General features: G+C 44.5%; 2 protein-coding genes across 2 annotated transcripts in view; both read right to left on the minus strand.

Moving 5' to 3' along the window:
- The window catches only part of T265_09678 (hypothetical protein), a gene marked incomplete at both ends in the record, with an annotated part of 27,000 nt that extends 20,054 nt beyond the window's left edge, over positions 1-6,946 (minus strand). Inside the window, one exon of the mRNA XM_009175833.1 lies at positions 6,803-6,946. Coding sequence (XP_009174097.1) covers positions 6,803-6,946 — 144 coding nt within the window. The remainder of the gene's footprint in view (positions 1-6,802) is intronic.
- Positions 6,947-10,820: 3,874 nt separating this feature from the next.
- Positions 10,821-25,312, minus strand: T265_09679 (hypothetical protein; the record flags this gene model as incomplete). The annotated part of the gene is made up of 8 exons (XM_009175834.1): positions 10,821-11,023; positions 11,459-11,685; positions 14,742-14,996; positions 16,556-16,650; positions 18,119-18,251; positions 19,820-19,909; positions 22,445-22,559; positions 25,114-25,312. The coding sequence occupies 8 exons, from the start codon at positions 25,310-25,312 to the stop codon at positions 10,821-10,823; spliced, it is 1,317 nt and encodes a 438-aa protein (XP_009174098.1).
- Between the last annotated feature and the right edge of the window lie 45 nt (positions 25,313-25,357).

A 25,357-nucleotide genomic window follows, 5' to 3' on the forward strand; every position in this document is an offset into this window, starting at 1 on the left:
TCTTCGACAGCCCACGACCGGTTTCGCCCTTCTTGGGGCTCATCAGGTAGGCACATTTCCCTTGTTTCTGTCGACATTATGTTCTACTTGGAACCTGATGAGCCCCAAGAAGGGCGAAACCGGTCGTGGGCTGTCGAAGAGTTTTCAACAACCTTGTGAGTAGTTTCGTTTATGAAAACCAGATAACTCGTTTATTGTCTGTATGTTGCTATGAAACCCTAAGACATGTTATGTGCTCAATTCAATGAAGCGAGAGATTTCTTTCTCAACAACGTTATCAGCGCCATTGTGATGTGTGTTTACTCTTCACAGCGAGTTTCGTCTAAATCGCTCAAACCCTTATCTCTCTGAAATGGAATCGTACTACCAGATTGTGAAGCGCTATATTCGCTATACGGGAAGAAGAACGATATAAATATGGAAATTTCTAATGACGTTTCCTACGCAACGCAAAGTTGATTGTCACAGTAATACCGAGTCACACAGTCGAGTGCCTTTCAACACATGTTTGGTCCATCAACGTGGAGTTCAAGAGACCTCCGTCTACTACAGCTAAGCTGACATTCACCCAATAAACTAGAGATCACTTATTTGGGACCTGTCCCTTGATGTCACTCTTTTCGGTTGTGTAATTGGATCCTCATTCAGCGCATGTGTCCAACAAGCCACAAGGCTAGATCGAATTCATAACATTCATTGTGATGTATGATTACACTGTCGCTTAGCCGTGAGAGGGCCACTCCGGTATGGGCTGACGCGCAAATAAGCGAAAACAGATAAGGTGAGTTGAGGGAATTTTCCCTGTATGAGCTGTTATAGTTGTGCCATACAAAACGACATGTTGACAGAGCGGGGGGTTTCCCTCGCCAGGGCTGTGGGAAATTCAATTCATTCGCGAGACTTTTGTGCACCAACTGGCTACGTTTCTATTTTGCTTTTTACGGTTGCATCGATCCCAAAGGGCAAACGTTCCAGGGTCACTCAGCGAAGCCTCCAGTCCTATGAGTGTGAAAAGCGGAAGTATGGACCCGCTCTATCGATCGTTTCGATTTGGATTCCATGCAGTTAGGTTCGCTCAAAACGTAGCAACCATCAGAGCAAAGGTACAGAGATGAACGAAACGGACCATTCACGGACTACGTTTGGAGAGAGAAAAACTTCGCTATTTGGACTTTGTTCCAAGTGTAACTTTTTGTGAAGATTGCACCCAGCACCAGATACACTAAGCCCAGTGGACCTGAATAGCAACGTGAATTAAGTCGATAAGTGTCTCAAATTAATGTACTTGCTAAGTTGTTCGCCGAAGGTGTGCGTCACTTGCAGCCGCCGTTAGAGAACCTCAGTGAGCTTTCGCATCCACAGTTAATTACTTCTATGATGGGCTAAATTCCACTAGGTTGCATATCTAATCAGGCGTTTACACATTCAGAATCAAGCCCAGGGCAGGATAACGAACAGATAAACACACAGACCAGTGAAAAATTACACTGAGCAAAGGTCAGTAGATCCCACATTAAATTGGATAAAGCCAGTAGGTTTGTAGATACGGTTCAATCTCGGCATTACCAAAAAAGCAAGGCTGGCCACATATTCCACTTGATTGGGTTTGTAGCATTGAATTATCGTCGCTTTGAGAAAGCGTGATAGGCAGCCGGTTTTGTGATATTGGGTAACTTCCTTGGTTCTTTGGCTTCGTTGAAATTTACCAATAGACTAGTGATTTCGCTGGACGGGAGTTTGGAACCAGTAAGTGCTCACATCTTTGTGGTGTGGTCGTAAATCTTTGTAGATTACCACTTCTCAATTCTTTCAACGTACTTGCTACCGCAAATTCGTTCGAAAATGTGTACAAAGCAGGGAATACTCAAAACAGTCTGGTTTGCTTAGGTTGGTTCCTGTGATCATCTTTTGTCAGATATTGTGATATCTTCGCTCTTTGTCGTCGGGATAAACAGTAAGCTAAAAGGATCCACCATCTAGACGAATTCTTTCACAACAAGCAATGCCCTGTGTGATCATTAGCTTGATCACTTGTTTGAGGCAATTCATTGAATCCAGTGACCTTGTGAAACTATTTTTCTCTTTTTAATCAAATACACGAACGAGGCAGGATGCCTGTCCATAAATAGTCTTTCAACCTCCCTCCAACTGAACTGTTTCATTTTTTTTTGCGTTCAAGGTCATCCATCTCCTGTGACTTGATACGTGTAACCTGTCGAGGAACATTGGTCATCCAATCAGCAAAAAGCATCGAATCACATAAACATATTTGTCAATCACCTCATCCTTTGGATTATTCGGTGAGAACTGTTAACAAACACCATGTGTTTACCTATATAAGATTAAACAGCCATGGGCGTCGAATGTTTAGCCTTATGAATAATCAACTGTAACTTTTTATCTCTACGGATGTTTTGCAAAGTGAATTGCAGTTGCGTCACATGGTGATCTCGGATAAACAATTTGAAAAATCCGCACCCGCCTAGAATCCACTAGCAGATAGTTCAATCTATCCTTAGCAATGTGACGGGAGAAAAACCATGGTGCTTCAAAATATCTGTTTCTGCACCTCGTTGGCGTTAACCGAACACTTAGATAACACAGAGCAGAGGGCCACTGATTCACGCTATATTGGAGTGCTACGAATTTCTTCTGTATACAGAACGGTGAACGCACTCTGAGAACCCTGCGTGTGCGCATTGAGGGTTCGGGGAAATCGGAGAAAGATGAGAGCTAATCACACTACTGTTCGGCCGCTAGTGGCCGAACGATCAATTGTGCAACCCAGTTGTGTACGCCCAGTTATAATTCAAGGCATAACACGCCGAGATAGCACAAATTACGGCTGAACACCCCTATGCAAGAGACACAATCACAGTTAGGTAAACGGATCTTTTCCAGATAAGCCCCGCTAGCAATGCAAAAGTGTATGTGCAAAAAGTTAGGCCCCGCCACATTCTGCCAGCTCCAAATTAGTGTACGCACGCAGCCTTGACCTATTTCTGATGAAAAGAATTCCTTACCCGCATCCAGGCTCATTTTGCAAAGATTTTCTCCGTTCGGACGTAAAACCTTGATTGAACTTTCTGACGCTTTCAACTCTCGTTCATGGCAAGGAGACGGTAATGTATTTTCTGAAAGCCACGGAGTGATACATCAGCAACGTCTATTCAACAATGGACACCGAATGACACCAACTGTTTCTGACACGTGAAGGTGTTGGTAGTGTGAGGAGATTTGGGATTTCTGTGGAGATTTCGTTCTGTAAGTGAAGCCAATCTATGCTGAAAAGCCGAGAAGCACTGTGCAGCTGTTTCATCCTTATTGGAAATCATGAGCAGTGCGCATCTCACGAAACTCCGAAGAGTCCCGAACCCACATGGAGGTGCAATGCTGTTATATCTGCTGATTCGCCGGCCTGTGGTATCTGCTGCTGACCCGCTCCAGCACCTAGTGTCGGAGAGTAAGACTCACGGAAGGGAACACAACAGCTATATTCCAACAAAGTGGGTGCGAGAGCGCGAGTGCGTGCGAGTGCGAAAAGTACAACGGCCTCAAGCTTTTTATTGGAAGGACACTGTCTGAACTTGGTCCAATGCTGACGCACGCGGTCTGGCTTTAGTACGAGGCAGCGACGTGCTGCATACTACGGAGGCGTTGTCTGTCCTTGATCAACGCTGACTCGCGCTGTCTGGGTTTGATGCAAGGCTGTGACGCGCTGCATATTGAGGGGGTGTTGTCTGTCTGGTCAACACCCGGCGGAGCTGAGAGTTGCCGTAGATTCCGGGCATTCAGTGGTTGCTTTCACAAAGCTGACCTTCCTGATAAATGCCCGACGGTGTCGGCAAGAGATCGGTCTTCAAAAGGGAACTTGGCTGGAGCGGTCTAGGATGGAGTTTAGGACATTACTTCTATTTATTTATCGCTGGTCCAAAAATTGGCATAAATCGGTCTTCAAAAGGGAACTTGGCTGGAGCGGTCTAGGATGGAGTTTAGGACATTACTTCTATTTATTTATCGCTGGTCCAAAAATTTGGCATAAATCAAATTCTGCTCAGATAAATTATCTATTAGCCACACGACCGCTGTTGACTAGGATAACTTTCTTTGTGAAGTTTGGGCCTGGCGGCTTTTGCACACTCCAACGGTTAGTCATACCGAAAACCTTGTGGATCCAACGACTGGAGCTCACTCAGAAACCATCGAGTCTCTTTGGCACGTCTACGAGATGCAGAATAGACGACAATGCGGTACACACCGATCTTTGTTGGACAGCTGCATGTGTGAGTACGTTTGGAGGCAAAGGTACCGAAAAACGGACCTTTTCATGCAAATTATTGATGACATGTCCCAATTTCACCCTCTTCAATAAAAACCAAAAGTAGAAATTTCGTTTTCCTCCTTTTTCTAATTTTTTTTCGGTGGTGGGGGTTAATTTTTTGATGGGGCTTATCTGTAAAGGATCCAAATAGACTGCTGTCCTCAGAAAACGAGTTTGGAAAACAGGCTTTTGACTGAGGGAGGCCGAAGGCTATATTGTTGTGGTTTGTATTTGAGTAAATTAAACGCTAAATCGCAAGTTTTCCCTTCCTAAACGTCTACCTTTGAAGTTTAACTGAGCTTTTCCCGCGTACAGTTTGGCTTATCTACTGTTATTCAAAATCATAAACCATACACTTTAAGCTTTCAAATGAGTTACACTGACGATGCCAAATTGTGGTCCAAAGTTAGCAAATAAAAGTTTGGTAAAAGAGATCAAATTTGTTTGGACTGGACATACAGGGAGTTACAATCCATCCATACAAAGCAGGACAGCTGACCAATCAACATTCGAGCGACAGCATTTCGTTAAGTAGTCACGTGTTCCAGGGTGTGTTATGGGGAGATGTATGACAATGGTCAGAAGAATGAAGACTAGTGAGAGCCCACAAAACCTCCTCCGATTTCGCGTTACTCAAAAAGAAATCAGCATTCTGAATTCGGAAAAAAACGCTTGATGTATATTTTTGGTTTCAAAATGTTTCTGTTACTTGTCTTAGGAGAAACAGCTAAACTGATCCAAAGTAACATGTCCAGCTAACAGATAGTTAAAAACACCTAGCTGGTGAGATGCAGGGTACTGCACAATACTGACTGAGGAATTCCGCGAGCAACTCCGATAAGGACAAATTTCAGATGGGGTTGCTTGAGGAGGCAGGATAGTTGAAGGCACGAGAAAGGTACGATGGACGGATGGTGTTCTGTTCACTGAGCTTAACGATTTGGTTGTAAACGCCTTTTCACCAGTTGATGTGACATCATCAGTGTGCATTGTTTAGGTTTGTGTCTATGTTTAGGGGCGCGCCGTTTTATGTCCCTCCCCTTTCACCATCTTCCTCAGTAGAAGACTGAAAGGATGCCTGGAGTTGATAAACAGCCAGAGGCTAGCTAGGTGGATAGAATATTCAAAAAAAACTGGACAGATTGCGTCTCTGAAGCAGCTGGGAATTGACCTATTCAGGAAGTTGAACGAGAACCGAAACCAACCTAGATGTCTTCCGATTCAGCGGTTTTAAGCACGACTCAGTTGTCGGTAGATGTTCATTAGAAGGATTTATGAAGGCTGTAGATAGTTTCGAACATCGTCAAAATGTACCCAACTATCTGTGGAAAACAAAATGACTGGAATTTTCATGGGCGGTTGGTGGCATCGGTGTTTGGGTACTGGATATCACTCGTGGAGTGCGGCAGGCTTAGATCCAGCAGATGAGTTGTACTCGCTCAGAAGTTGCATATTCATGCTTGAAAACATCACAGCTGGTGTATGTTTTGAGTTTCAGTCGAGCGCCTTGCATGTGCGTTAACTAAAGGTGGCGAATCCGTCCACCACGAAGTGATACCGATTGCACATCGGGTAGAACATATCTGATGTCAACAAAATATCAATCGTGTCTGGAAATAATTGCTGTCTACCACATTCTACGGAGACACGAGCGACGGGATTGCTTGGAGAACCGAGTAAGACTTGAGCGGAGGCAGTCGGGTCAGGCTACTGCTGCAGAGAAGGCATGAGAAGCTCACTTGATTCTAACGGAGACCGCAAGTGTATCCCAGCTGAAACCTCTGTGGTTTGTGGTATTCTTCTGCTGGAATTCGACTGAGTCTCTCGTTAAAACCATAATAGTTTACAAGTCAGTGTAGAACACATAACTGACGAAAACTCGGGGACTTTGCCTACCTAAATAGTCCCAAGGAGGATGGAATCGGTAATGCGTTGTAAAGAGTTTTCAGTAACCTCAAGAGTAGTGTGTTCCGACTGGAAAACTGTGGTAAAAACAACACCGCAAAGTGGCTAGTTTGCTTTGGATGGAACTCCATGCTTAGCTGGTCATGAAACCGAAAATATTTTTCTGGATCCTTCCATTAAACTAAATCTGGACCCAAGCTATTCTGTGTTTTGCCCTGAAAGGAGAAAGTTCTTCCATTGAATTGTGAAAATTGAGGAAGTTGGTCGGCCGACAGTTCCACTTTTCTGACTACTTCATCACATGGTTTGCAAATGGCGCTCATTTTATTTCTGGAACCCTGGGAAGTACTGAAAACGGGATAGCTATCTCTTGTATCTTTGTTGCTGAAGCATGTGTACAGAGTTTCAAGGCGGGGACCAGCAGTCTGTTTGAAGACGTTCACGCGAAGACTAGAATCCGAGTCGTCGAAATGGAAGCACGCCATGTTAATCAATAGGTTGTCAAGGCTGACTTCTTTTTCGCACCTGGAGCCTTCATCACGATATCCGCACGCAGCTGGGTTTTTCTTTCCTCACCAGTCTCGGTTCTTCCATGTTGACCTTTATAGTCTTAGTTTCGTTCCGCGCATGTTTTTCGTCTGCCTCATTGCAAGTCTGAAGTTTCTGAATCAGCGTATTAGTGCACAGGTTACGATAGCCATAATATAACTCAGAAGGCATACGCACTAATAACAGTTTTTACTATGGTAGATAATAGTTTACAGTGGCGAGTTGCACCATGTGTAAAATCAGTACAATGCGAAAGGTGGAGCAAGTCGTAAAGGGAATTTATCGTTGTGAGGGTTTCTTGGTGAAAGTTCGGACGGGGGAGAGCGTGTTTTCTCCGCAGTGTAGCTGCTGCACGTGTTCCATAATTGTCCGTGGACCCGAAGATTTTGGTTGACTCAATGCCCCCTGCGCGCGCGTCAGTAGGTGTGGTGACTGTGTCGTGTCTCCCTTTGTATAGGGAGGTTCGACGTGTGCATGATACCTACAATCGTTCCGACAGGTTTGGTTGACTCAATGCCCCCTGCGCGCGCGCCAGTATGTGTGGTGACCGTGTCGTGTCTCCCTCTGCATAGGAAGGTTCGACGTGTGTATGATACCTACAATTGTTCCGACGCGTACAAGACGGGAACTGACTTGTTGTCGGTCTAGGTATCACGCGGGACAGTGTTGTGTCACGTGAGCTGAGTGCTTGAGATACGAAAGAGTCACGTGATATAGTGAACACGGACGGATGTGCTAGACAAGTTAAGCGGAGTTGTTTGAAAGAACAAGGTGACCGCCCCTATCAAAAGATAAAGACAGATGTGGAGGAAATCCAACAGATTTGAGGTGGACATCTTGGAATCCGTGATCCGAAATGGGAAAGTTGCCAATGCATTTACATTAGAACATCTTTCTACTCAATATAAGTATAAGTGGTCTCACGAAAAGAAGCTTTTGTAAAAAGTGTTTCTGGATTCCATTTGAGCACAGACGACATTTGAGGTGGACATCTTGGAATCAGTGGTCCGAAATGGGAAAGTTGCCAATGCATTTACATTAGAACATCTTTCTACTCAATATAAGTATAAGTGGTCTCACGAAAAGAAGCTTTTGTAAAAAGTGTTTCTGTTACCATTAAAATATCCTTTTAAACACCCGGTTCCTTCTTTCGATGACTTATGAGCTCTTACTTCTAAGTTTATGATCCATTATCCTCAGGTACTGATTCACTAATCATTGTCCGCGTCAACAGCAGCGTACAAGCCTGGGTCAAGGTTGAAACTGATGATGGACAGTTCTGCAAATTCTCCACTAGCCACGTGGTGTAGGACTGCATTGTCTGGATCCTGAATAAGACTAACGCGGATTTTCAACCTTTTTTGACGTTGCTTTGCCTCTATAAGTAAATAGTGAAGACCAGAAGGAAAGCACGAATAGAAAACATGAAACATGAAGCTGTTGAAAGTTCAATCAATGTGCACGCATGTCAGCTGAGTTACTATGAAATGAGACAAAATTTGTACTTCGTCACGTGACAGATTTAAAACAAGTATTCAGAATGGAAAATTGACTGCGCACCGAAAACGATCAGAATTGAGCTGAACAAAATAGCAAACGGGGAGATTGGAACCAACAGGTATCACTCAATCCAATCCCGAGTCTCAGCGGGGCCCATTTTAGCATGGTCTTGATCAACCTTGCCACGCAGCTGCATTTACGGAACGGGCAAATGTAGCAGGGTATTGGTTCATACCTTACTCAAGCTTGAGGTTTGTTGTCCACAGAGCGTCTTCCTTATGTTTGCTTAAAGACATTTTGTGATTTGGGCAATCGATGACTGTTGATTGTTCCATTCGGTCTGATGAACCGACAAAGTTTTTGAATATTCCTACGAACTTTTCTTGCTTGGACATTAGGCGGTAGCGTTTAATTTGTGGTTGACCACAGTCCCCCTGGAACTGTTGAATCGACCGACCGGTTTCCGCTTCATCTTGCGTCTCCCCTACCAGCTGTAGGGTAGTAGGCACACAGCTGATTAGCCTAACCTAAATGAACACTCATAAAACTTGCAAAAGAGTATGTGAACAGCAGCCTCATTCTGCTAGATTGAGTGGCAAACGTCCAATTCGCTCTCTATCACACTGGCGCTGCAAACCTCTCTTCTGGCGGATCGTTAGGGCAGTGAAAGCGCCCTTCAGGGTGTGTTTACTATTCTAAAGTATACGCGGATCAGTATGCTGTCGATCAATCAATTCACGATTAAGTTATATCAACAGGCGTCAGGGCTTCACAGAAATCGCCTGTAGTGCATCCCAGAACGAAAGATTCAAACAGTTCCGCAAAGTAAAATTATCTATGTATTAATTTGATGATGGTGGATAATAGCTGAGTTGAGGGACTTCTATCTGAAGGCAAAGTTTTGAACCAGAATCAAACAGTCCGTTGAAAGCCCCTACCTCCAATAGTCATGCGACACTCCAGGGAAGTCCTGTATCCTGGAAACGCTGACATAGCTTGAAAATGTTCAATCGCTGATGAATTCGATTCAAGTGTAAATGGGCTTGTGTTGATCAGTGGACAATCGAGTCTGGGAATGTGAACAAATTAGACATATGATCTTGTGAATTTGACAGATGTCAACTTGCTGACTACAGACTCGGCGACATCCCACTCTAATGGTGAAGATGTTTCTGATATGGCGCTCGGATTACCATTACAAATTTCCTTTTAGCAACCCGGCTCCATGACAATCGCGGTCAGTACAAATATAGGAAGCAGCCAGCTGGCCACAACCGGGAGCTGTAATTCTAGTTTAGGCTGAAGACACCGAATATGATCTTACCTTCATACAGAGAAGATGATACCTCATATCACACAACAATTATCAAATCACTGACCCAGCTGAGCACAGGAATTTGGATTAGGGTCTTTGAATGTGCCGCTGATGTCGTCTTGGTTGGAACGAACTTGGAAGATCTACAAGTTGTTGCTGAGCAAGCCACCACTTTTTCGCGAATTACTGTACTGGTTTCACAAAACTAGGTTAAAGTCCCCCATAGGACTTGATTCTTTGTAGCCTTTCGACGCTCGGCTTCTACTCCCTGTCGATGCAGTAACATGCGGCGTTCAGCACCTTCAGAAACAAACTCCGTTAGTGTCCAATGCTTACCTACGGCCGTAGGAGAAGACACCCGAAATCAAGTTATTTCCATCATTCATGTGTAAGATATTTCCTAGAAAATCGACGAATCAACAAATCTGGTGATTTGTAAGTGTTGGTTTTCGCATCTCAAAAAAATCGTTCAGCTGTAGCGCCCTTTCGGTGCCTAGCTGCCATGCCACACGAAGAAGGCACGAGAGCTGGGATACTGCCAGGTTGTTCAAGGGGGAAGTCGAGAGGCAGAGGTCGGGTTCGAACCACGGACCTTCCGGTCAGTAAATTCGCGCTCTAACCACTTGGCCCATCTCGCACATCTCAGGCGGCCAGTGCATCCAGGATGAAATCATTGGTTCAAACACACTGCCTGAAAGCCTACATACGAGCTGTTCAAAATCGTAGTGGTTCCTCTTCTGTACTTCAGATGATGCAATCGTTTTGGAGGTTGGCTGAAAACCAGGATCCGCAACTCACATTGCGTAATGTAGGAGGCGTTCTGGTGATCAGGAATCATAATGGATCTGTTGCCGGGTTCGGCACTTGCCCTTGATCTGCCCACAACTGCTCCCTGGCAGCCTTTATAGGCAACGATTGTATAACGCATTTGCTTGTGAAGCCGATTCATCACATTAGCGATCTCAGTCACCCTAAAATTAAGCTAGTTGGCGTAAAGTGAAGTAAAGTAGAGGAAAGAGGAGAAGTAACGTGAAGTTAGATAGAATAAAGTAATTTGGATTGAAACGAAGCATAGTCAAGATAGTCTACCTGTGAGCGTCTCGTGGTAACTTCGATACAATGCACCTATAGCTATTAGTTCGAAAATACGGAAATACATAGAAAGGGTTTTGAATGGGCCTGTCAGTTATAAGTGCAGAACCAGTTGTCAATTTTACTAAAAATGTACCTTCAGCTCCATGTGCCACGCATAAAAGTGTCATAAGTACGCAGGGAGCCCACAATGGCAAGCAAACACAAGTCCCTGACTGTGACCTTAGGAAGTCCCAGTCCAATAACAGCCTTAGCGGATTGAGGAAAGCAGATCCCTCGATAGGAGATGATCACCGGTTGGTGAACCAAAAAGTCGATATCACAACCGATGGCATGTAGGGCTGAGATTGGAGTTTATTAATATAGCCCGCTTTTAAAACTTTTCTGTCGACGTATTCTTGTGACATTCAAATTCGCAGGTGTCGTTCTCTTTCGACTATATAACTTTGTTTTCATAACTACACAAAACCGATCATTTGAGAGAAGGCAGGCCTCTCTCAACGAATGTAGATAGTGATCTGGATGAGGGCAGATTTATGTGGTCTTAGGTGACTGTCCGATTCATTCCCCAGAGGTTGCCTAGTTATTTGCCCATGTAGTGAATGCGCCGTCCTAAAATTAGAGGGTTTATTTCCCCATAGGGGTACATTAGAAATACTGTGTCAACATACATTAGTCCTGGAAGCTTTGATCATCTTCATCCATGATGAGATCAGAAGACAAAATCTTGGCTCAGCTCAGAATAAAACGGATCAGTATTGTTCGACTGCGTGCACCCTGACGCATATCCCCGCTGTTTCCCCGTCTTACTGGACCATTCGTAACAGACCAAGTAACTATCATGCACGAATGAGTGTATTTCTCGAAAACAGTCCAATTTGGCTTCAAGTAGAACATAAGGTTGACGGAAACACGGGGACTGCGCCTACCTGATGAGCCCCAAGAAGGGCGAAAACCGGTCGTGGGCTGTCGAAGAGTTTTCAGCAACCTTGTGAGTAGTTTTCTTTATCATACACAAATCCTGTGACCAATCATATTTAAGAAACGCACGTGAATCAGCTGAATTATATTTAACCTTCCCCATGAGCATTCATTTTAGTTATGCACACTTGACCAGACTTGCTCCCAGTAAGTAGGCAATATTCTAATAGGTGAATTCGTTCACCCAAGCAACCGATTTGCCTATTTGCTATTTGATGTGGACTTTCCACTCATTCAATCTTCTGTTCATAATACTTGTAAATTTAAAGGTGGAGTTCAGGTTTTTGACCGAATGGATACAAACCGTACAGATAACAGCGTAGCCATACGAAAAAAAACGATCATTTCTCAAATGTAAACCTGTGTTGAAGCCCTGGAGCACTAGATTCAAACAAAACAACTTGATGTCCTGGGTACCTTCCAACTTGATAAATAAACAAGCTGAGAATTTACATAAATAACCACCACATCTGATGTTGATGCAGAGATAGTCGTACGGTAACTTGAGACCATTCTCGAGAGCGGCGTAAACATTTGTTCGCCATTAATCGGTCTGCCATTAGCTCTTCCGGCCGATTTCGAGGTTACACATGGTAGAATTGTTTGTGAGTTTGGTGTTAGTGCACTAAATGGTTAAGTTTAACATTGGTAGATAAATCCCAATAACTATCAACCCCAGGGTCATCAGTGACGCATTTTGGCCAAATACACATTTTACAGTTCCAGTGTAAACACAGTTACATGTTACCAATAAAGTTCGGCCAAGTACACCGACATTCTGCACTTCAACACAAGTTGTTGGATTTAATGTAGCCAGCGGAATGCAAAGTACGTTTAAAAGTCCTGATTTACCCTCGACAGAGAGAGAATAGCATATCCGACCAATTAATTCTATTGAGGACCTTGCGACATTGGTGGCCACTCCTTCTAAGATTGTAAAGCCAATAACAAGTAGGTCGGCGATATTGTACCACACCGGAAAGTGTTGTCAGTGTTCACTGGTATCGCGGAAACCTTGTACTTCGTCAGTTTTGTTGTCTCCGGCTAGAAGCTGGATCACTTCACTCGTCTCCATTTACACTTGCGACAGATGCCGAGTTACTGCAAAAATAGGGATTGTCAAACTACTTATTACTGAAAAAATTCCGAAGCATATTTTAGCGCACACATTTCTTTTGAACCCACTTTAACCCCTTAACTTTCTAATGTTTTGCCCCTGACACTGATGTCTACCGCAGCCACAATCTAGATTGCTTTATTCCTACTACAGTCTGTTTTTGTCTGAGTTCCAACCACACAGAAAGCACCCCGTTTTGACTACAGGTTCCAACGACTAATATGGTCACAGTAACTCTGCGGCGCCAGCTGACTGTATAGGTCCCACTTCATATTTGATGCCTTGTGGCATCCATGCCGGTTAGCCCCTGAGTATCAGTAACATGCCTTAAAACCGATTGGTGCCGACACCGCAAATCAGAGTCCCACAATCAGACCCAAAGCGCCTCTAACCAAGCGATGATCAGCCAACTATATCACAACTCAGCTTACTGGGTTCATGACCACAAGCCTACATTTACACCCATAGTCATATTTACATGCTTCAAGTTGTGTTTGTGCTCGACTCACCTCGTTCTGCGGTCTGCATTTCAAAGTCTACTAATGCACCACTGGGGGAGACAGTAGAGGTTACGTAAGTATTTTTCAACCCATTCTGCTCTCAGTCAGAATTCTGCTTCCCTCCCTAAACATCTAATCCCACTTTGCAATAAAAACTTCAAATTTTATCTCCAAGGTTCAGCATACTAGCAGGTTGATGGATAACCTGCCTGGTCCCACGTAAAGTAACGTAACAGTCAATTGAAACCGTATAAACTTTATCCGGACGTCAGTCATTCTTGCTCTTTGGGGAACACGAACTGTGATCATTTTGATGTTCTTAATTCATTCACCCAAGTCCCAGTTCTATCTACTGATTCGAGTTGTGCAATAGCATTCCTTTCTTTGGAGAACTGAATATCCAGACAGCCAGACAGACGGAACAGTAATCCGACCTGTCCACCGCAAATATCTCTTGGACCAAACCACATCAAAGGTTTCTATGTCACAAGGGTCACCAGTCTGTTCGCTGTTTTACAAAGTCAGAGGAATGTGCCTACATAGCACACCAGACGCTGAATTCACGTTTTTCACAGATATCGACGGCCACCAACCATTCGGAATATTTTATCCGACAACATGGTAAAGTTCAGCCTCTGATCCAGCGGGCTTTACCATATCTGTTTAGGCCTGTATTTTCATTGTGACACAATCACTAGAGGCAGGACCTGAACGCTTCAAAAACACGGCTAGTGTTAGGAACATGGGATATGACCCGACTCACGGTCTAACCACCTCTTGAAGCACCGTAGTTAAAAGAAATATCGGAAGCACTGGTCGAATAATTGCGATACCAGAGAAAGGTCGCATTCCAAACCATACCGTAGGTAGCCTAACTCATAACACTGCGGCCTGTCGAGATCCTGATCCTTGCAGACGAATTGAATTTTTTACCAGATAAGCCCCGCCAAAAAATTAACCCCCGCCACCCGAAAAAGATTCGAAAAAAGAGGATATGGGGGTCGTACTTTCAGTTTTTATTGAAGAGGGTGAAGTTGGGACATGTCATTAATAATTTGCACGAAAAAGTCCGTTTTTCGGCAAAAAGTGGTGGGGCTCAAATTTTCGCACGTGCACTTTTTGCATTGGTGGCGGGGCTTATCTGGAAAAAATCCCGTCGCTTTCGACAATCTGCTTATGCAACTAGTCTTGGTGCTGTAGCGGACTTAGGACCTTATTAGCGTGTTGGATCAAATAAACGAGCAAGGTAACAAAATCACAATAAGAAAAGAATAAGCACTCGATAAGAACTCATGAATGCGTAGGTCTGTTAGTGCACAGGTGAGGATAGCCATAACACAACTCAGAAGGTGTATGCACTAATTAAAGTTTTTAACTGTGATTGACAATTGTTTACAGGAGCGATTTGTAGCATATATAAAATAAAGGTAATATAAAATGTGGAGCAAGTCAAAAGGGAACTTATCGTCGGTGAGAGTCCCTTGGTGAAAGTCCGGATGGCGGGAACGTGTTTTTCTCCGCAGTGCGACTGCTACACGTGTTCCATAATTGTCCGTGGACTCGTGGAGAAGTTGACTTCGTGCTCCCTGCGCGCGCGCGATTCTGAGTGTGCTGACTGTATTCGATTTCCCTATATGTGGGTCCGTTTGTGTATACGTGGGCGCGTCAGCACATGAGTGGTTGCTACGCTCACTAGACGGTGCGGACAATCGACGTCTGATGAGTCACCTTCATGTGACGTGATTTGCGAGTATGAAAAAAGACAAGTCTCGTGATCCAGTGAGCGACTGTGAGCTGAACAGTCAAGTGTGTGTGTGCCTGGGTTGCTACAGATCCAATAGTCCACTACACCGATTCCAATGCAGTGACCGGCTGTGAAGGCAATATTCACTTGTAGGAATTTTCCACAGATGCTTCACGTGTTATCAGTATATCCCACGATAGGAAAGTTATTCACAGCTAAAAAAATGTCACAGGGAATTATTGTGACGTTCAACAGCTCACATAAACACAGAGATACAGTCCCACTTGTTCATCAGTCNAGTCCCACTGGTTCAGCAGTCAGCAAACAGTCCAACGGAGCGTAAATACACTGACTCAGCAAGAGGTCAGAAAGTCGCGCCGAAAACTTGTGTATTGCATTACTTGGTACAATGAAACAAATGTCGTGATAAAGAATGTACAGCAGTTACAAAATGTAGTTTAAGTTCAGGAAAATGGTAAATAAATGTGGCGACGGATTACAATGCCTCAGTTACAGTAGCCATAACAAGCCAGAGGCTTCGTTTGCCAAATATCACGAGGTCCTTTCCACAGACATAGGTAGACATAGTGCGTGTTGCGCTTACACTGGCCCTCAGGATTAACAATGGTCAATGTACATATGGAACAGAACGGAATCTGATAACAATATTAGGTGTATGAATAACTGGGTGGTATTGGCCAGGAATTATGACTAATTCACTTATTTTGCGGGATGCGGGTGTTTCCATTTTAAGCGCTTTAAAGGTCATTTTGTGTGCAAAACTTTTCGTGTTGAACGAAGTCTCAAGTTACCTGGAATCAGAGACACAGGTATGTTATCAGTAGAGTTTATAGCAACACACGTGGTCGGGACAGATAGGAGAATATCACAGGTAAAATGCCTGGACCATGGAAGTCAATTTCAGTGGAGCAGTATTGGCTTGGAATGTCCTCTCGGATTGCAAGTACATCTACAGCTTTGACTAGCTGGTAGGAAGCTGATGCTTGAACTCGGATATTGATGCATTTACCACTGTTAGTCGTTGCCATGATTAGCTAGGAGGAAGGAAACGAGATGCATCAAATTTCAGGAAGTTGTTCCGCTTCCTCAGGGAATCGGGTTGATCAACTCGTATTCCTGGGCATCATGTACGAAGTGGCTCCTTGGTGTGATCCAATAGGCTTGTCACGCTCATTTATCAGTTTTTATCACGCTTCTCAACAAAGTTGATCACAATTCCTCTTGGATTTCGAGTCACCGGAAATACAGGGCAGAATAGCCAAAGGTCACATGGTGGTGGGGTTCTCGATACGGAGCTTTGACTCACCAGTAGGTTTGGCAATCCCGAATTTCAGAACGGAGAACTGGGTTCCAAAGACTACGGTGCTAGTTACACAAAGCTATACAACACAGAACGGAGAACTGGGTTCCAAAGACTACCGTGCTAGTTCCACAAAGGTAAGCAAAGCTATACAACGATACTCAATTGTTTACGTTCTTGGCGCTGACAAGTGCGCAAGTCTGAACTGACCGGCTCAGCGAAGTGTCAAGCTCCTCAACAGCAAGCGGACAACAACAAGGCTGTGGTCGTTCCTTCCGCTGGCACTCTCGTGACTCTGGTTGACGCTGCGATGAGACGGAAATCACTGGACAAGACGCAACCTGCTCAGCGGACTGGACGCGCATGCTTAAGTAGGTCATCGGCGTGGCACACACACACACACACACACATGCCAGGATTAAACGGCCTTTGTGGCAAGGTGAATGTCGGGTGCAGATGAGCAAAACCAGCGGAGTGCAAAAGTACATGGACGCAGTAAGCAGATGAATGGGTGAATTATCATCAGGTTAGGTTAAACTCAATGGAATGTGGATACGTATTCCCCCGCATGTCGACGCAACGGACGGCCAGAACTGCCTATAACAAGGGGCCATCAGAGTGTCTCTTTAACCATGCGTTGTCATCTGTTGGAGTCCGAAAGTAACTATTAACTGAAGCTTCGTAGACGAAGAATGTCTGACGCCATAATTTTCACCTGTATTGTCGCCAAATACTGGAACCGGATAGACGTCCGTACGTTGGCTGACGGAGGTGGAGTTGTTTCCAGTCATTTTCACTAGTCTCACAGAGGGTTCGAAAGATAATCACCGAAGGAGTATGGTCCACTCTGTCTTCCCGAGCTTCTAGAGGAAGAAAACAGTATCCGCAAGGGTCATACATGATGCCGTTTTGGCTGAGTGCGTATCGTCAAGACTGCCAAACAAGGAAAAGCTGAGCTGACTTGAGTTATACGTAGTTTCAGAAATGAGATTGGGTTTCCTGGTGTCGTTTGAAGTGTCTCACGGGTACGGGCATTATCAACTCACCAAAACCGATTCATGACTAACAAAGGATTTGTTAGAACCCGGCCGATAGTAAATGATGGCTTTTGAACAAACAAACATACAAACCTTACACATTTATTGTTATCAGCAAAGAATTTGTAATAAAAACTTCAAATTTTCCTGATCACACCAACTTTTACTGCACCTATTCAGTACTACATTTTCCCTTTCGCAACAGTGCTGGGAGTGTGCAAACTGCACTCAAACGGGAAAACGATAGTGACGAGAAACTCGTTTGGAAATGACCACTACGATGCTCAGAACATCTCACATTATTGGGACCAATACCAGATCTATTATCCTTGGTGCTCTGGTGGTGAGGAATAGGGTCTCGATGTACAGTCGCCATTTACTGGCGTTACCGCCGATCGTGGGAAAAATTTTGCGTTTGCCCACATGTTCTACTACCGTAGGAGCCACACAATTTTAATTTCAACCTCATGGATATAAGTGACTTCCCTCCAGGTTCAAACATTATGAATGAACATGGGGAATCGAGGGTTAATTCACTACTCATAAGGTTGCTGAGAACTTCTTGACAGCCCACGATTGGTTTCGTCCTTCTTGGGGCTCATCAGGTAGGCGCAGTTCCGTCAACCTTATGTTCTACTTGAACCCAAATTGGACTGTTTTCGAGAAGTGCGAAACCGGTCGTGGACTATCGAAGAGATTTCAGCAACCTTGTGAGTAGTTTCTTCTATGAAAATACACTGCGATATCTCGAATATCGTGCCAACTGAATCATGAGGAGGCCTTTGTGCAGCACATTCAGTTGTAGAATATCATAAACGAGAGATTCAATTGAGTCTTTCGTGGAAACCAAATGGATTTGCAAAGGGGTACTAGTTTATTTTTCTAGGCTAACGCAGATAAACTGGCGTAAAAATGCCCAATAAATGAATAGTTTGGTTTTCCAACTCATGAATTTCGAACCGACTCAAGAAGTGGATTAATCCGGTCATTTAGGCAGTGCGTGTGTGATCTGGCCATCACTATGCTAAACACGAAAGAGCGTTAGATTTAGTCCACGGTTGCAACCATTTAGCCTCTGGGTTGTACACAGGTCTTGTTTGTGTTACACCTGGTTGCACACGCTACTGCTCAGTTTTAACATAAGAATACGATTGGAATCAGTGATATCCTTTTTATTGGGTCTCCAATCTGAACAAGCGATAATAATTCCGTGTAGATAACCCAGCTTGAGGTCTGTTTTCTACTGCTCTACGAAAGTTGAAAACATTTGTCACTTCTGAGGCTTCAGAGGGTCGCTATCGCCGATGGGACTCATTACAGTTTATGTATATATGAATTACTGGAAATGAAGGGATCAGTACTAGGTTTGGTGTTGAGTTTCCCTATTTTCTTTATAAGCGAGACGTTTTCGTGCGTCTGATGTATGTCCTCCAGAAAGTTGATGCATAATAGGAAAAGGCGTATGTGCAGGGAATGATTGAGATCAGTAACTTTGATACCGGAACAGTATCGAAATCGCTTTCCATTTGACTGCTGCCTACACTCGCAGTTCACATTACCGGACGTTATAACAAAATAGCCGCTCATTTTCTATAGAGGAGAATGTCGGTAGCTCAGGTAGCGTAGATGGTCGTTGGCTGCCGCCCATTGTGCGCACCAAAGAAGCACCATCACACAACTGAGACTACCAAGGCACCGCGCTGGAGTGTGAGATTTTTTTAGAATAGATGCTATCCGAAAGACAAGCCAGAGGCTACCATCCGAGATCTCGACGTGTGATCCGGAGCACAAGTTCCCCAAGCACTCGTGTCCCAAGTTATCCTATTTTCAGGATGACGGTGTAAGGGACTTTCTATCCGTCTGATGACCAAAAGTTTAATTTCGAAAGGAAGTAGTGCATCGATCTGAACGGAAAGGTCATTGGTCCTTCGGTCATCAGGTGAATGATTTCTTCCACAATGACTGTCAGTACATTCCGCCAATTGAGCTGACTGACTATGGACTGACAGTGTGGAAACTTCGTAGGACTTTGACATTCCGGAGAGGCCGTTTGCTCAAATTCCACAACGGGCCATTCCTTAGTGTTTTTCTATCATATGCCTGTTCACCTGTCGCCTTATCTCGTAGTGCATGTTGATGTCGAACATTTTCAGAAGCTCCAGCAGTGTCATGAATCGTCCAGAGTAATGAAGTCCGGTCTCTCGTTTTTTAAGAAACTCATGATGTCCAACAACTCAATTCTTTTTCTGTGACTTACACATGACAGCCGTGATTCTCGATGTGACTGAAGCCGATTGTCCCGTACGTTCGCACGAATCATGGTGTTACTTTATTTTATTCTTCCAGTACGCATGCTTCCAGGCATGCTGGAGGTAGTCGGTGATGTCTTATTGTGGGGACCAATACGACCACACCTTCACCGGACTGAACGGTTCACAAGTTGTCTATTGTGAGAGTAGTGGTTACACGCTCGCCTCGCATGCCAGATATCAGGGGTTCGAATCCCGGCACAGCCTTTGGATATGCGCTGATGATGATCTCTAATAAGAGCGAAACTCGAGTCCAGTGCTTCCCTTTGGTGTGGACCCACCGGAATAATTACGCCAGAACGGGAACACGGCCGTTCAAACGAGAGTGGTGTGGCTATGAACAAAAATACCTACCCCGCAAAACCCCAATATTGTGAGATCCTGTCGCTTTTTCTGCAACAGTGCTCAAGATCACACCATCATCAGACAGCCTCATCGGACACAAAAACAGTGTTCGCTAGTTTCGAGATGTCAGCTGCACGCCTGTGACAACATTTCTACTAATCGCGTGAAACTACTGTATACTCTTAGCCTGGTTAGAATTGCGTTGCTACGTTTGTTTGTCCTGGAATTCGGCCAGGTCGCATAGCAACAGGACAAAAACCCTGATATAATCAATTGATATTATGAAAGTTGCGTGTGTGAAGTTTACAGATGATGGTTACTTTAACAAATGTACTGAAAATAGAGAATGCCTGCAGTCATAATTCACCACAGGTAGTCGTACCAAGTGTGAATTCATTCTACAGCCTGAAACTGATGAGAATTCAGTTAATTCAATTCGTCGCGATACACCTCCTCTTTTCTGTGACAACTCTGATGTTTTCATCTGATCTCTATTGTACCACTCCTCAAAGCTACCATTCACACTGACAGTGAGTGTAGGACGAGTATTCTAGTTAGTGTTTGCTGATCAGCACGTGGTCTTAGAATAGCCTGCGCTTCGGAGCTTTGCGATTTCTTTCCTGTAAACTTACATGGGGTCATCTTTCAATGGACTATGATTGAACCATGTCCTAATATATCGAACTGAAGGTTATGGTGCTCACCAACAGCACCATTTATCTGAGATCTTTGTTCTTCCGAGGGCATTTGCAGACGGGATTTAGGAGCAGTGTAAGAAACTGTTGGAACGTGCACTTGTCAAACAAGAAGCAAAATTCAGACTGGATGGTTGCATTCAGGCTTAAATGCTCCGAAAGAATACAGAGCCATGTGATGATCCCTTAGTGGTACCTGTCAGGCAGGTCGGATTTCTGAAGATTATCCCAGAATACCCGAAACCTACGAAGACCTTCAAACTCCACTAAGCGCCCATCAGACAGCCCTAGATCAAGGTCAGACAGTGTCCTTCAAAATATTGCGCGAGACAGCTTCGGATCAAGGTCAAACAGGGCCTTTAAAATACAGCGTGAGGCCGTGGTACTTACACGCACTCGCTTGTTCGCAATAAAGTTGTGTTCTTTGTTGGCGAGTCTTTTTTCCGGCACCAAGGCACTGGGGCGGGGACATCAGATAGATATAACAATAGCAGGAACGATCTCACACTTATGCAAGCTTCTGTTTAGGAGACAGCAAAGAAATAATGGAGCTGTGATACCCCAAGAAAGTTGGTACCAATACAAATTGGAAGCTGGTACCGGTCAGTTAGAGGACTGTTGATTCGCGTTGATGAGTGTCAGTTTTCGCAGACAAAAGGTGGACGCAAGTGAAAAGATACTGGTGGGTTTCCACACGTCTCTAATATGAACATTCGGAGAATTTTATAAGTTTATCACCTCTGGACTACAACCCTACAATCGATTATCTATTGTCCTTACAAACTTACTTATATTGCCTCTGGTAGTCCACTTTCAGAACTCCCTGGCTTTACTCGTTTCCATTCCACCGCCACTAGAGTTAATTCAGATCGATTTTGTTGTGTATGTACCGGCGTCTGGTTGTTTTTATCTGACTGGTTGGGGATTAACCAATATTATGGATGACCCCACATGACTAAAATGCAGCCAAACTCCAGTATAACAGAAGATTGACGGAAACTCGGGCGTCGCGCCCACAGGATAGGTCCCAAGGAACTTTAGCCACTCGTCAGCTACTGAGCGGTTTCCAAGATCCTTATGAGTATCGTGTTCATTTAGGTAATAACCACTTACCCTTCCACTAAGGAAATTCCTGGCTGTTGGCGAGCGGCTAAGATAAGTAATGATTAAAGGACAACAAACCTGAGATTAATCACTTGCACCACGGTTCTTCTGAAGCTGTTTAAACTAGTCATCCTGAAGCGAGTATAAGGTCCCCTATTCGAAGAAGCCTTGCATATTGTCACATTCACTCCGTAGCAGACGCTGTTGCATACCTGTTCACTACGTCACTCCGGCAGTGGATAAAAATCGAATACTGTATGCGTTTAAGTTCCCGATGCGGAAATTTGAGCCACCAGTAGGTTCGACAATCCCGATTAGCAAAAGGAAGAACTGGGTTCGAAACCCTACGGTGCTGACCTGCTCATTGAAGTGTCAATGTAAGCAAATCAGACATCAGCGGGCACAAGGTTGACTTGTAGCGACCCGGTCGCCCACATACTTGACTGTTCAACTCACAGTCGCTCACTGGATAGCGAGGCTTGTCTTTTTCTCATACGCACAAACACGTCGCATTAAGCTGACACATCGGACATCGATTGTCTGCACCGCCTAGTCAGCGTAGCAACCACTCATGTGCCGACGCGCCCACATACACGCACTGGGACCTACATAAAGGCAAACCGAACCCAGTCAAGACACACAGACTCGCGCGCGCGCAGGGGGCAAGGGGTCAGCCAAGCACTCCAAGTCCACGGACAATCATGGAACACGTGTAGCAGCCAAACTGCGGAGAAAACACGTTACCGTTGTCCGGACTTTCACCAAGGGACTCTCGCATCCGATAAGTTCCCTTTTTAACTTGCTCCCATCCTCGCATTGTATTCATTTTTATACCTGTCGCAACCATACAAAAACTTCTATTAGTGCACATTCACCTGATTTGTATTATGGTTACCACTACCTGTGCACTAATAGACTCCGTAGTATGGTTTCCGGTCTTCCCTACCGCGGCGAGTCTCTAGATTGTGATTGGCACTGCTGATCACGTGAAAAGCACCACAAGTTAGAGCAAGCCCGGCAGACAGGACACGAGCACTCATGGGTAAGTAGACCAGCTGCGCACATTCACACGACCACACATGCAGACAAACCACTTTCGGACGGGGTGGCGGCAAGGTGAATGGCGGACGCAAGTGAGCAAAAAGAGTCAAGGTCAAAAGCACATGGGCTGATTAGGCAAATGAATCCGGTAATAATCATGACTTCAAGCTAGGCGCAACAGTACTTCTGTGGTACATTGACTACACTGATGCTTCTCTGGTGTCAACAGGATACAATTACTGCTTTTTCGGTGAAGCAAAGGGTGATTCTAGTCTGGTTCAGCTAGATGAAATCTACATAACCGCATACAATTCATGAACGTCAGTGGCCGTTCCTCTCCTCCGTTGTCGGCTGACGGTAGTGTCACTCAGGATGCCATTACCTAATTCTTTCATCTTGCTTGGCGTTCAGGAAAGGTGCTTCTCATCCAAAGCCAGTACGCCGATGATATCGTAATGGGGTATACTTTCGAAGTTCTTGAGACAAATCTCTAGCCACAAAGTGTACTGGACAAACGTGTTTACTAGTCTAGGACTACTCTTTTACCCTGGATGTTGAGAAATCCCAGGATATTGTCCAGCATGTTATTGACGAGATCCCATGTAATCAATTCATGCTCGTGTTTAGACGTAATAACTGGTGTTGCTTCTCAGTATAGAGCTTGAGATAGCTGAGTAGCTAAATAACGACTAACCGGAATGTTGCTTCTCAGTATAGAGCTTGAGATAGCTGAGTAGCTAAGTAACGAACTTACTGACCGGAAGGTCCGTAGTTCGAACGCAAACTCTGCATTTCGACTGTCCCTATCTAGGCTTGAGCGATGTACCACTATCTCGGCCCTCATGGTTCATTCAGGTGGCAAGGCAGCTAGGCACTGAAAGGGCAATATCTGAATATTGTTCAGATATTGTCACGGAGGCCTACTCATCCCTCGCTAGTAGAGATCTGAAGTGAAGTACCTGGATTCGAATTTCTCAGGCAGTCTCTGTTCAGCCCCCATTGTTAGTGGAGTTTATGAGACCGAAAGTCACCTGTACCCTCAACCGTTTACCGAGTTTTTTTTGGCGGCTGTATTCTGTATCACTAAGTTCATTAATTTCTTGTCCTGTTCATGGAACTACCTGAGATAGAGATTACTGTCCTGTTGCCGGGTACTCAACCGATAAGCTTGCGGTGGGATAAATGTGAGGCAGGCAGTTTGGTACTTGTTCCAGTTTTGCCCAATGAATTCTCTCCTATATTTTTTGCTTTCACTAGTATATGTATGTTTACATCACACGCCTGTTTAGGATACAAACTTTTACTGGTCAGGATTTCGACCTAACCTAACTTCGTGTTCCCTCCTTTAGCTCGTTGTTGGAGTTAATACTTACTCACTGTATTGCTTATTGACCTCGTGTCTCGCTTAGTCCTGTAAAGCCTACACTCAAGCTTTCACTTACAGGCGAATGTCTTAACTTGTGTTGAACTAATTGCCATACCATTTACATGGGATAACACTGTAAGTTTGCGAGCAGGAATTGTTGTCCTGAGGAAGGGTTGCTGGGGTCAGTTACATGCGATTTCCTATGGGACTCGCAGTCACTTTAAAGGCAAACACGTAGACTCCAGACAGGAATGCGAGAAGGCTTCAGAGCGCTGAGGTTGATTATATGACTCCAGACAGGAATGCGAGAAGGCTTCACAGCGCTTCACAGCCTTTTTTCTTCTTCATCGCCATTGCATGATGTACCCTCATGAACTTTGTCCGGCAAAGGTTTGGAATGGAGAACAAGAACTTCCTCAGTTGATAGTGCTTGAGAATTCATAATACACCTCCCACCTAACTGATTCTGGTAAGCTTTATTCAGTGTTCCAGATATCCCGACCCTTCGCCTGTTAGTGGCTCCATCACTCTTTCGTTACTGGGGATCAGATGCCTGCAGACAATACGATTCAGATTTTGGGAGCACCTCTGGTCCAGAGATACTTCAACCACTGACCGGGAGGTTTGTGGTTCAAACCCAACCCAAAATCTCGACTTCATCTCTCTAGACTTGTGATGTTTTCATGTTTTCTTGAAATTTGGTTTCAAGTAGAACATGAAGTCGACGAAAAACCGGAGACTACGCCTACCTGATGAGCCCCAGAAAGGGCGAAACCGGTCGTGGGCTGTCAACGGATTTTCAGCAACCTTATGAGTAGTATATTACAAAGAATGATTATTTTGTTCATGCTTTTCCCCCGATATGAGGCACATGCTGCTCCATGGATGTTATCCTCATTGTAGTCCACCATCAGTGGAGAGAGGTGGCCCATCGCAGCACATTCAGTTGCTTGGAAACATCCTAAACGAGTGATTCGGGTTGGTTCCAGGTGAGTCTTCGGAAAAACCAAATTTGTTTGCAAATGAGTACATTTCGCTAACTTCGTGCAATCTGGGTTCAAGTAGAACATAAATTTGGCGGAAACTGGGTGACTGCGCGTATCTGTGAACCCCAA

This window comes from Opisthorchis viverrini, assembly GCF_000715545.1.
Source record: "Opisthorchis viverrini unplaced genomic scaffold opera_v5_297, whole genome shotgun sequence".
In the NCBI taxonomy this organism is placed as follows: Eukaryota; Metazoa; Platyhelminthes; class Trematoda; order Opisthorchiida; family Opisthorchiidae; genus Opisthorchis; species Opisthorchis viverrini.